Raw genomic sequence first — 13,770 nt, forward strand, 5'->3', positions numbered from 1 at the left:
GAGGACAGCACCTTGGTGGGGACTGTCCATAGTGTGATGTTTTGGTGAGTAAAATGACTGGGCCCAAGTCTGGAGGCAGCGAAAGTAGAGTTGAGCGAAGGTGATCATGTATGTACATGAAGCTACGTGGCCAAGAAGGGAGAGACAAGTCCTGGTTGGAACATAAGGATTATTGATGATGCGCATGATGATCTCTCTCATTTCTTAGAATCTGTCCATCAGCAGGTAGGTCCATGCTGTGACCAAATTGATGGTGACCCCTATAAAGTCCAGGTATTGTGTGGAGTCTAAGATCGATTTCTCGACATTGATGCTGACTCCAAGGGACAAAAGAAGGCTGAGTAACATGGAGGTTGATGCTTGGGCTTTGTGCCTGGACCATGCAACTAGAATCCAGTTGTTGGTCTAAAGAAACATGAGAGCCCCTAATGTCTGATATAGACTGCTACGACAGAGAAAACTTTGGTGAAGACTGTGGGAGTGGTGGCTGTTCTGAAAGGGGAACCCTATACTGGAAATGGTGGGTGCCAATTGTGAATCTTAGGAAGTGTCTGTGCGCCGGATGGATATCAATGTAAAAATTAGTGTCCTGCATATCAAGAGCTGTAAACCACATGCCTTTTTCTAGAGATGGGATAACAGCTGCCAATGTGATCATATGAAACTTGAGTTTGTGGATGAAGTGATTGAGATGAGAGAGAGTGGGAATTGGTCTCCACCCACCTTTCTTCTTGTTATCAGGAAGTCAGTCAAATAGAACCATGGTCCTTGGTATTCTGGGGAACACATTCTACCGTGCCCTGTTACAATTAAGGCATTCACCTCTTGGGTGAAAATGCTGTCATGAGAGTGGTTCCTGATATGGGATAAGGAAGGGTTTTTTGGCGGAAGTAGTGTGATTAATTAAATTCTATAGCCATGATGGATGATGTTCAGCACCCATTTGGCCATTGTTATTGCACTCCAAATTTGGGGGGCAGTTGAATTTACGCTGCAGGGCATGAGTGTAGATATACAGTGAGTGAAGGGTGGCTCTGGAGTCCTTGAGGGTAGAAAGTGTATCATCTGTCCTTTAATTAAAGGAATCATCGAAGGGGCAGTCTTCAGTAGTGTTTTGTGCCTCCCTAGGGAAACTGGAGGAGTGGAGCCAAGATTCCCTATGCATAACTATAGCCACAGCCATGGCCCTTGAGGAGGTATCTGCTGCATCCACTGCCAATTAGAGTGCTGTTCTGGCTACCAGCTTCCCTTCCTCAATGAGCACCTGAAAATGAGTCCAGTCCCGTTGTGGGAGGCTATCAGTAAATTCCTCATATTTTCTGTAATTCAGAAGTCATGTTTAGCTAGTAATCCCTGATAGTATGAAATCCTGAATTGGAGACTAGATGAGGAAAAGACTTTATGCCCCAAAAGGTCCAAATGCTTTCCCTTCTTGTCAGATGGTGTAGAACAAGGGTGCTATTGTCTGGCTCTTTCAGTCACTGCTTTGACAACCAGAGAGATTGGGGGTGTGTCAAGAAGAGAATAGATGGTAAATGGGATTTATATTGTAATGATATACTGATACGTACTGCATGTCGTGTTAGTATTTAATACATACAGATACTTTTAGCTGGATGCATATCATGGATCTTTTACTCTAATCTTCAGTTTAACTGGTTTTTTAGCCTCATTTTCTCTAAACACTTTTTGTCTACTATGTGATTTTGGGTTTCAGTCTTGGATGTTGATATAGTGTCTCTCTTTTGCATGTCAATTGCTTGGCTGGACTGAAGAAAAATAAGGGTGAGCTCTTATTTTCCAGATTGGGACTAAATCTGGGTAAAATTTTTCAGATAGAACTTTTTTGGTGAAAAATGGAGATCTAGCAACACAAACATGTTGTGAAATCATGTCAGTTTCACCAAATTGTTATGGTAAAATAATACCCCTTTAAAAAAAATCAAAACATTTCAACATTTTCAAAATGAAAAATTTGATTCTTTGGTTTGGAATGACTTCATTTCAAAATCTCCTTTGATTTTATTAAAAAACAATTGAAACATTTAAAGTAGGCAATATTGAAATGAGACTTTTTGATTCTGTTGAAACTAAATGTTTCACTTGATCCATTTTTTTTAATTTGCCAAATTTTTTCAAAACTTTCTGTTTTGGTTCAATCCCAAACAATTTTTTTTAAAATTTTCATAATTGCCAGCAAAACAAACAAACAAACAAAAAAAAATCAGTTATTTGCACAGCTCTAATTGGAATAGTATTTTGAAATGGTTATGCAGCATTTGACTATATCGGTGAAAAAAAGGAAATATTTCAGAAAACCAAGTCAAGTCCCACTTATTTGATTAATCACTGCTAAGTGAAACAGTGAAAATGCTTTAAAAAATTCAGTCCCCTTTGTTGAAGGCTTTCAAGATATAGGTTGGGGGAGTAATTCAATTGGTATTCTAAATTCAAAATATTTTTTTAATGTTATGGTAGTTGGCACAGAGTAAGATATGTTCACACTTTCTAACATGTGATGATCAGTTTTAGTGAATAGATAGATTTTTAAAAGGTTACTTAAACTGCAAAAATTCAAGAACATTTGCCTTTTCATTCATGAAACAGGTAGTAGAAAACTGTTTTAACTCTGCTGTATAGAGAATTGAAACATCCTTTCAGCTGGTTACTTCAATGAGATCAAGAACCTGCAGTTCTTTTAAAGTCAATGACAGTCTTGCCTAAACAAAAACTGCAGGATCGGAACCCAAATGTGAGACCAGAAATCTATGTAATCAGATGAAGAATGCAGGTGACTGTACAGTCATACATGCATGTATGCTCCACTTTCCTCATTCTAACGTCTGAGGTTATTTATACTACAGAACATAACTTCAGAAGTAATATTAGGAAGATGATGTGCTTCCTCAACAGAAGTTCAAGAAAACATGGATAATTCCACCACTAATGTGTAGGCTTTAGAATGAAAGAACTGTTATATGTTTGCCACATTCTTCTTATTATTTAATGTTTATTTGCAGTAGCATCCACTATGTGCTAGGTACTTTCCAAATACTTAAGAATTACCTGTTCAGAGGAGCTCCATAATCTTCCCTTTATATGATATTCATAGTTTATACAAACAATAAAACAAAGTCTCACTCCTTAAAAATATATCATTTGAATAAATAATTACCTATAAGTACAGTTGGTTTTATAGCTCTAACAATATCTTCTAGATTTTTCATTTCATCATGTTTATGGGCAAACCTTTCTTTTTCAGTTGTTAATGAGGAACGCTCCTAAGTGAACAAAAGCAAAAAATGCATTTATTAAAATTGTGCAGGGACCATGATATTCCCTATGCAAACTGATACACACCTCAAAAAGAGATATTCTGGTAATTAATTATCGCTGTTATGTTCAGTGTATGGCACTTGTATTAGCAAATAACAAAATGTGAGAAAATTTCTTAAATTGTACATTGCATCATGCTCTTATAAAGGACAACATATCCATTTGTCCAAATGTAAATACCTGGAATGTGAACATTTTAAAAACTGACCATTTTAGTCCACAGTAGCATTAATTACTCACAAATTTTCAAAAACCATGCACTATGTGAGCTTTATAATTTTGCAGAAAGCTGAACAATTGTACACACTTTAAAAGAAACAAATCATTCATGTAATATTGCAACCTTGTACAATTTTAAGCATCTGAATTTTGATACTTTGAAAATTGGTTTAATAATCAAAAACCTAACCTAATGTTAACAGAGTTTAGTTGTCTTTAGTGACATTCTATTGGCTCAGAATGTATTTTATTGGTACAGGACTAGTTAATGCTACTGCGGACTATGCATTTTCCATAAGTATTATTCAAACAAAAACACTCTCTCTCAGCAGCTTCAAGTCTTTTCTTGTGTAAAACATCAGGAGCCATCTAAATTATGGACTCTCTGGCTGCAAAATTTTAGTATTTTTAATAACTTGGGATAAACATCTCTAACCAGGCACCAATGAAAACATTTTTTCAGTAACATAAATGACTTATGTTAGTTGCAAATCAATTAAGTTTTCATCTGAGGCCCTGTGTACATTAGGGATTTCAGCTATCTCTGGCCAGCCACCAGTGTAGCTGCACCAAGTGAAAGCCCTAATGCAGACAGGCAAAAGCGCTACAGGCTGTGATTTACACTGACACAGCTTACCTGGCCTATAACTAGAGTGTGAAATCAATGGGAGCTGCTGGGGTCTCAGGACTTCTAAGAATTAGACCACTTGTTGAAGTGTCTAAATATGGAGAAAGCACTATCCTTAAGCACTTATTTCTAAAAATTTCACCTGAGCAGTTTAAAATGGAAATGCTTGAGAGAACCTTGACTACATGCTCGACTGGATACTGTATTACTGATGTCTTTTCCAACCATGCATTGCCAGTCTCAACAGAGGAAAATTTCCTTCATCTTTCCAAGTTAGCAACAATTATTGAGATAAAATCATCCTTGGTGTAACTCCTTTGAAGCTTAAGGAGTTTCACCAAGGACAAATTTGGCTCATGTATTTTAAAACTGGATCTAACAGTGGATTCGTTCTACTTTTCAAAAACTATATTTTTGGGTTTTTTTTATTTTTAAGAAAAAATTGTTTTAATGTCCTACACAAAAAGGCTGTGGTTTGGCACAAATTACATCACAGCACTTACTCTGCTCCTCCTTCTCCTCTTTGGACAGTAACCACAAGACTTGGCATACATAACAGAAGGCCATTTTTCATCTGCAGCAGGAGGAAATGGTTCCGGGGAGACCACAGAAGTTGTGCAGGTCTGTCATGTGGTTAGAACTGACTGAGCTGCTTTGGTTTACAGGATACCAGTTTCTCTTCTCTCACCCTTGATTATAGGGAATTTTCACAGATTTATCCACTTCTACAGGTTTCTTAAATGACTGAAATACAGTGTTTTAAGTGGAGAGGGTTATGTCCTCATGTGCTTATATGGGGTTTAAGTATGTTCTTAGAACTACTACCACAGAAATATTGAGTAACATGCACCTGATTTCCTTTTTGGGTAAAATATAAAATCCACTGCCTCTCACGGGTGCAGTAAAATTAGCCACTTTTGGCATGTCCATGATGAAGCTAGTGCAGTCAATTGAGACTTTGAAGATTGCTGTTTTTAAATTCTCCAGCAGATGTCACTGCAGTCTATAAATGTTTTTTTGAGGACTAATTAGTAATTAGCATGCACTAATCTCTGTAAACTGATTGGCTGAGTTTGAGTGTCACATGTTGGTACTGGCAGCATTAATTAATATATGCAAATCCCTGTATTATGATTGGCTGGGTTAATTAACATACTCAAATCCCTGAAAGATGACTGGCTGAATAAATTAATAGCTAATGAGCCAGAATTGCATATAAAGGCAACAGCCAGCAGGCTAAAACTTTGTAGGGACAGGGACCAGCACGAGAGTGGAACGCTGCTGGACACCTACCAGAAGCCACCTGTGCAAGAGAAGCCACCTGAGACGCTACATTGAAACCTAGTAAAGGAAGAGCCACTTGAAAACCAATGGCTGTTACAGCAACAGCAGCAGCCCACCCAGGGTTCCAGGGTTACTTTGGCAATGACCGTTTCTGGCACCCGGCCAGCAGGTCTCTGCAGCAGCCCAGCAGCAACAACCAACGGTTGCCTGGATGCCGGTGGTTTGCGTGAGATTCCCCCTACCCATTCAGTAACCATAAGGCCAGTGTTAATGGATGTTAGAGTTAAGTAATTAATATTAGAGTTAATCAATGTATTGTTACACATTTATGTTATGTGATTGATTGCTATATTGTTATAGAGTAAGTGATTATATTGTTAGATTATGTTATAGAGTTAAGTGGAATATTTATTTGTGTTGTGTTTTTATTTATCGTGCTGCTTCCTTTACATTGTATCTGTAACCTTTACTGTTTATTTTATTTTTGCCGCTCTCTCTCCTCTTATTGTAATCCTTCACTTCTAAATAAATGTTATTTTTGTTTTTGAAGAATTTACTACTTGCTGCCTATTCTTGATCAGAGGGCTTTATCCGTGTCCTTTAGGGGGGGAAGCTGGCCATGGTTAGTGGCTTTTCTTTGGAAAATCCGTAGGACGGGCCACAACCTTTAATATCAGAATAAGCAAATTAAAAAGACAGTTAGGTTCAAATCTTCTGGTAACACCTCGTCACTCTTCTCTTCTGCAGACTAAATAAGCCCAGTTCCCTGAGCCTCTCCCCATAAATCATGTGCCCCAGCCCCTAATAATTTTCATTGCCCTCCGCTGGACTCTCTCCAATTTGTCCACATCCTTTCTGTAGTTGGGGGCCCAAAACTGGACGCAATACTCCAGATGTGGCCTCACCAGTGCCGAATAGAGGGAAATAATCACTTCCCTCATTCTGCTGGCAATGCTCCTACTAATGCAGGCCAATATGCCGTTGGCATTCTTGGCAACAAGGGCACATTGTTGACTCAGATCCAGCTTCTCGTTCACTGTAATTCCCAGGTCCTTTTCTGCAGAACTGCTGCTTAGCCAATCGGTCCTCAGCCTCTAGCAGTGCATGGGATTCTTCCATCCTTAGTGCAGGACTCCGCCCTTGTCCTTGTTGAACCTCATCAGATTTCTTTTGGCCCAATCCTCCAATTTGTCTAGGTCACTCTGGACCCTACTCTCCAGCATATCTATCTTCTCCCCAGTTTACTGTGATCCGCGAACTTGCTGAGGGTGCAATCCATCCAATCATCCAGATCATTAATGAGGATGTTGAACAAAACCAGCCCCAGGACTGACTCCTGGGGCACTCTGCTTGATACTGGCTGCCAACTAGACATCGAGCCATTGATCACTACCTGTTGAGCCTGGTGATCTAGCCAGCTTTCTATCCACCTTACAGTCCATTCATTCAATCAATACTTCTTTAACTTGCTGGCAAGAATACTGTGGGAGACCATATCAAAAGCTTTGCTAAAGTCAAGATATATCACATTCAACGCTTTCCCCATATGCACAGAGTCAGTTATCTCATCATAGAGGGCAATCAGGTTTGTCAGGCATGACTTGCCCGTTGTGAATCCACATTGACGGTTCCTGATCACCTTTCTCTTCTCAAAGTGCTTCAAAATGGATTCCTTGAGGACCTGCTCCATGATTTTTTCAGGGACTGAGGTGAGGCTGACCCCTCATGTAGTTCCACGCATTCTCCTTCTTCCCTTTTTTAAAGATGGGCACTATATTTGCCTTTTTCCAATCATCGGGACCTCCCCTGATCGCCACGAGTTTTCAAAGATAATGGCCAATGGCTCTGCAATCTCATCAGCCAACTCCCCCAGCACCTTTGTATGCTTTGCATTCTGCCCCATGGACTTGTGCATGTCCAGCTTTTCTAAATAGTCTTCAACCTGTTCTTTCTCCACTGAGGGCTGCTCACCTCCTCCCCATACTGTATTGCCCAGTGTAGAAGTCTAGGAGCTGACCTTGTTTGTGAAGACCAAGGCAAAAAAACATTGAGTACTTCAGCTTTCTCCACATCGCCTGTCACTAAATTGCCTCCCCTATTCAGTAAGAGTCCCACACTTTCCCTGACCTTCTTCTTGTTGCTAATATACCTGTAGAAACCCTTCTTGTTACCCTTCACATCCCTTTCTAGCTGCAACTCCAACTGTGCTTTGGCCTTCCTGATTACACCCCTGCATGCTCAAGCAATATTTTTATACTCCTCCCTAGTCATCTGTCCAAGTTTCCACTTCTTGTAAGCTTCCTTTTTGTGTTTAAGCTCACCAAAGATTTCTCTGTTAAGCCAAGCTGGTTGCCTGCCATATTTGCTATTCTTTCTGCACATCGGGATGGTTTGTTCCTGTGTCCTCAATAAGGCTTCTTTAAAATACAAGCATCTCTCCTGGACTCCAGAAAAGCAGACTTTGACTCCCTCATGGATGGAGGGGAGGATGGGCAGGATCCCCTGGGAGGCTAATATGAGGGGGAAAGGAGTCCAGGAGAGATGGACTCATATTACTCATTTCCCCCTCATATTAGCCTCCCAGGGGATCCTGCCCATCCTCCCCTCCATCCATGAGGGAGTCAAAGTCTGCTTTTCTGAAGTCCAGCATCTGTATTCTGCTGCTTTCTTTTCTTCCTCTTGTCAAAGGCTTTCTGAAAGTTCAAGTACACTATGTCCACTGGATCATTCTTGTCCACATGTTTATTGACCCCCTCAAAGTATTCTAATAGATTGATGAGGCATGATTTCCCTTTACAAAAGCTGTGTTGACTATTCCCCAACAAATTGTATTCATCGATGTGTCCGATAATTCTGCTCTTTACTATTTTTTTCAACCAATTTGCCTGGTACTGAAGTTAGGCTTACCAACCTGTAATTGCCAGAATCACCTCTGGAATCTTTTTAAAAAATTGGTGTCACATTAGCTATCCTCCTGTCATCTGGTACAGAAGCTGATTTAAGCAATAGGTTACATACCACACTTATCAGAGTAACAGCCGTGTTAGTCTGTCTTTGCAAAAAGAAAAGGAATACTTGTGGCACCTTAGAGACTAACCAATTTATTTGAGCATGAGCTTTCGTGAGCTACAGCTCACTTCATCGGATGCATACTGTGGAAACTGCAGTAGACATTATATACACACACAGAGACCATGAAACAATACCCCCTCCCACCCCACTGTCCTGCTGGTAATAGCTTATCTAAAGTGATCATCAAGTTGGGCCATTTCCAGCACAAATCCCGGTTTTCTCACCCTCCGCCCCCCCCCCCACACAAACTCACTCTCCTGCTGGTAATAGCCCATCCAAAGTGACAACTCTCTTCACAATGTGTATGATAATCAAGGTGGGTCATTTCCAGCACAAATCCAGGTTCTCTCACTCCCTCACCCCCCTCCAAAAACCACACACACAAACTCACTGTCCTACTGGTAATAGATAATCAAAAGTGACCACTCTCCCTACAATGTGCATGATAATCAAGGTGGGCCATTTCCAGCATAAATCCAGGTTTTCTTACCCCCCCACCCCCATACACACACCAACTCACTCTCCTGCTGGTAATAGCTCATCCAAAGTGACCACTCTCCCTACAATGTGCATGGTAATCAAGGTGGGTCATTTCCAGCACAGATCCAGGCTTTCTAACCCCCCCTCCCACCCCCGGGAACACACACACACACACACACACACAAACTCACTCTCCTGCTGGCAATAGCTCATCCAAACTGACCACTCTCCAAGTTTAAATCCAAGTTTAACCAGAACGTCTGGGGGTGGGGGGTAGGAAAAAGCAAGGGGAAATAGGCTACCTTGCATAATGACTTAGCCACTCCCAGTCTCTATTTAAGCCTAAATTAATAGTATCCAATTTGCAAATGAATTCCAATTCAGCAGTTTCTCGCTGGAGTCTGGATTTGAAGTTTTTTTGTTGTAAGATAGTGACCTTCATGTCAGTGATTGCGTGACCAGAGTGATTGAAGTGTTCTCCGACTGGTTTATGAATGTTATAATTCTTGACATCTGATTTGTGTCCATTTATTCTTTTACGTAGAGACTGTCCAGTTTGACCAATGTAAATGGCAGAGGGGCATTGATTATCACGCACATTGTAGGGAGAGTGGTCACTTTGGATAAGCTATTACTAGCAGGAGATTTAGTTTGTGTGTGTGGTTTTTGGAGGGGAGTGAGGGGATGAGAGAACCTGGATTTGTGCAGGAAATGGCCCACCTTGATTATCATACACATTGTGAAGAGAGTTGTATTGTATATATTGTAAGAGTTTTTGGTATCAAGCTTAAAATAAATGTACATCATCGGCACAGAAATGGAAATTTACCCCATGTCGCCAGATTACAGAACCAAGCAGAAGCTCAGATAAACAAAACAAAATTGTCTTATGAAGAGACCCCTTAGAGACCCCATAGACAACAGCTGTAAAAACAGGACTCCAGACTGTAAAACTGACATATTGAGAGTGATGTTAAAAATAGGAGGTAACTCATACAAATGCTCCCAAATTGGGGCCTGATATTTGGGCCTGTTATGGTGGATCTGGCCACATGGGAGTTCCCACTTTGTAGTATCCCTGAATAGCATAGTAGCTTTATGAAACCAGGGAAAAGGGACCATGGTCAGAGCATTTCCAAGCTGCAGATTCTTCTTAATAATCATTGCTAGAATGGCTCCTTGTGGCCACATGCAGCTAGGAATAAATTAGAGTAGCCCTCAGAATGCTCTAGCTTACACTAGGGACAGAACTGGCACTCATCTGGTCCCAGAATCAAGAAGCCACAAAGCTAATATAAAACCACTTGCCTCCATGTCCTCTCTGGTCCTGTGCCAAGCCCAGCTTATCTAGACCAGAGAATCTAGTGGCGTGAGCCTTAATTTATATAAGATGCTTATACACGATATACATAAAGCACCACAAAAATAAATACATGATAAACAGATATGTGTAATGATTATTAAGAAGGAAAGTGAGACAAACTAGGAAATATCAGTATTTTTTATGAATATGGTGAATGCTGTGTGTGTGTTTTTGATGGGTTACTTGCTAAGAGGTTACATATCTTGATATCTTTTTTTTTTTAATAAGATTACATTTGGATTACGTTTGGATGATAAAGGCAATAGTGTTGACATAATATATTTCTGTAAGGCAGATTGGTTCTTCGCCCTATGCTATTTAACATCTTTATCAATAATCTGGAAGAAAACATAAAATCATCACTGATAAAGTTTGCAGATGACAAAAATTAGGGGCATGGTAAATAATGAAGAGAACAGGTCACTGATTTAGAGCGATCTACATTGCTTGGGCGTAAGCAAACAGTATGCATTTTAATATAGCTAAATGTAAATGTATACAACTGGAAGCAAAGACTTTGGCCATACTTACATGTTGGGGGATTTTATCCTGGGAAGCAGTGACTCTGAAAAAGGTTTGGGGGTGGTGGTGGTATATAATCAGCTGAACATGAGCTTCCAGTGTGACGCTGTGGCCAAAAGAGCTAATATGATCTTGGGATGTGTAAACAAGGGAATCTTGAGTAGGAGTAGAGAGATTATTTTACTTCTGTATTTGTCTCTAGTGCAACTGCTGCTGGAATACCGTTTCCAGGTCTGGTGTCTACAACTGAAGAAGGATGTTGATAAATTGGAGAGGGTTCAGAGAAGAGCCAGGAGAACAATTAAAGGATTAGAAAACATGGCTTATCACAACAGACTAAAAGAGCTCAATCTATTCACTGTAAGAAAGAGAAGATTAAGGAGTGACTTGATTATAGTCTATAAGTACCTACATGGGGAACAAATATTTAATAATGGGCTCTTCAGTCTCTCAGAGAAAGATATAACATGATCCAATGGCTGGAAGTTCAAGCGAAGTTGCAGACTGGAAATAAGGCATACTTTTTTAACAGTGAGGGTAACTAATCATTGAACAATTTACCAAGGATCATGGCGAATTCTCCATTACTGACAATTTTTAAGTTAAGATGGGGTGTTTTTCTAAAAGTTATGATACAAGAATTGTTTTGGGAAAGTTCTATGGCCTGTGCTATACAGAAGGTCAGACTAGTGGTCCCTTCTGGCCTTAGAATCTATGAATCTAGATCGAAAGGGGTTATTAAAGAAACCAAGCAGCCAAACAGTGACACAGAGAAGAGTCCTGGAGGAAACAATGGAAAAGCTTTTTATTTGGGAATACTCCCTACTGGCTCCAGGCAGGGTGAGAACTGTTTCCTCTTCCTAAGGCTAAAGCCCTATACTTAAAAGTTATACCAGCACTGCTATGTTGGTAGGGTTGTGGGGTTTTTTTTAAACCACACAGCTATGCAGGTATAAGCTCTAGTGTAGATGCACTGTCAGTGTAGATGCTCTAGTGTAGATGCCAGCCTGTGCCACTTCCCGCAGCTCCCATTGGTTGGGAACGGCAAACTGCGGCAACTGGGAGCTGCAGGAGGCCATGCCTGCGGACAGTCAATGTAAACACTGTCTTGCGGCCCACCAGCGGATTACCCTGATGGGCCACGTATTGCCCGCCACCCAGGTTGCCCACCACTGGTGTAAACATAGCTGGAGGGTTTGCCAGAATAGCTATACCTGTATAGTTATGCCAACAAAGGCTGTGTCTACACAAGAAAAGTTAAGTCTAGGATCAAAAGGAGGAGATCAAACATTATAGGACCCCGGTCATAGAAAAGGGAGGGTGCTGAACAGGTGGCCAGAGACTGCCCAGGAAGCGTCAGTAAGAGCTGACAGGCTGGTACAGAGATGCACAGAGACAGAACATGATATTAACAGGACAGTCTGATTCTCTCCGACATGGGAGTTAGCTGATTTTAGGGGAACTTAAAAAAGCTGACAAGAAAAGATTAAGATACAGTAAGACCCGAGGTGCACAGGCCTTTGTTTTGTCCTTTGCTCTATGAGCTTTGAACATCTGGGGAGAATTACCACATAATACTTTGTTTTGAAGATGCTGTTTTTGAGTCACTTCAGTCATCTCACTGGTCCCCAGAATGAAAGACTCACAAAGGTGCCAAACACAGTTGGCGCTATCACATTAATATGGTAAGAGAATAGGGGGGTCGATGCCAAGAGACCTAGAAACCTAAGAGGTGCATTTAAGAGGGACTAAAGGGGTCCAAAGTGCAGTTTGCCCTGTAATCATGATTGAGGGTCAAAGCTAATTCTGCTGCCAGGATGAAATTTAAAGGAGTTTTTAAGCTAGTCTCCAATTCAAAGTTGCTAACTACCAGATGCCTTTAGCAAAATACAATTTCCTGAATTATTCAAAATTTCTAGACTTTAAAGAGAAATTTCCTCAGAAAGACAGGGCCCAGTTCTAAGCTCTCATTGATGAAGGCAGGCTGGTGGCTAAGACATCACTCCATGTGCCAGTGAATGCACATTGACGCAGCTGCAGTCATGAGGTATGAATTGTGGATCCAATGTTCAGGGTTCCCCAGGGAGGTCCAGAATAACATTGAGGACCTTCCCTTTGATGAGTCTAACTTCTTTAATGAAAAGACCAATTAATATCTACACTCTCTTAAAGACTCTAGGACAACCCCTCACTCCCTGCATTTACACCCCAGCTCTGAAGAAGAAATATCATAAGCAAACCCTCAGGCCCACCCACCCTCAGGTATTTTATCAGGAGTGCCCTTATGAACCCCAGTGCAAACGACAAAGGGTTCAAAGATCCAGGTATGTGACTTCCTCCACCTCTATGACCACTGAGATAGGGAGAACTAAGCTAACTATGAAAACACTAAAAACACTAAACTACTAAAAATTATAATTCATATTTACAGGTATCAAAGTAGAGAAAGACTGAAGCAGACACAGAGTACAACAACTCAGGCCACTTGGTAGTATAAAAGAACTGGAGAGGCATTGGTCTGCACTGCCCTTTATATTCTGGTTTGGAGCTTGAGGAGAACAATTGTGCATATGCGGACCCATGTACACTGCTTACTAAAACTCTCTAGACTAAGATGCATGGTGCATATGCATAGCCATGTGTGGAATTGACATAGGGATAGGATCATCATTTGAAGAACATAACCTTTCTATACATCAGTTTCCCAATCTCTAAAATGAAGATAATAAAAGAAAACTATACAAGATACTACCCTTATTAGGCAATCTCTATTTTTTGTAATCCACTTAAAACAGATAAGGCTTCATCTACTAATATTTGTACACTTTGAAATTCTCGGATGAAACGCAAAGGAAGTAGGAAGTAT

General features: G+C 40.6%; 1 protein-coding gene across 2 annotated transcripts in view; it reads right to left on the reverse strand.

Annotated features, from left to right (window-relative positions):
- The window catches only part of ME1 (malic enzyme 1), a 336,698-nt gene that overhangs the window by 31,584 nt on the left and 291,344 nt on the right, over positions 1-13,770 (reverse strand). For both annotated transcript variants that reach the window (XM_084622076.1, XM_084622077.1), the window contains one exon: positions 3,176-3,281. In XM_084622076.1, coding sequence (XP_084478202.1) covers positions 3,176-3,281 — 106 coding nt within the window. The remainder of the gene's footprint in view (positions 1-3,175; positions 3,282-13,770) is intronic.

This window comes from Lepidochelys olivacea, assembly GCF_965140295.1.
Source record: "Lepidochelys olivacea isolate rLepOli2 genome assembly, chromosome: 3".
Classification (NCBI taxonomy): Eukaryota; Metazoa; Chordata; order Testudines; family Cheloniidae; genus Lepidochelys; species Lepidochelys olivacea.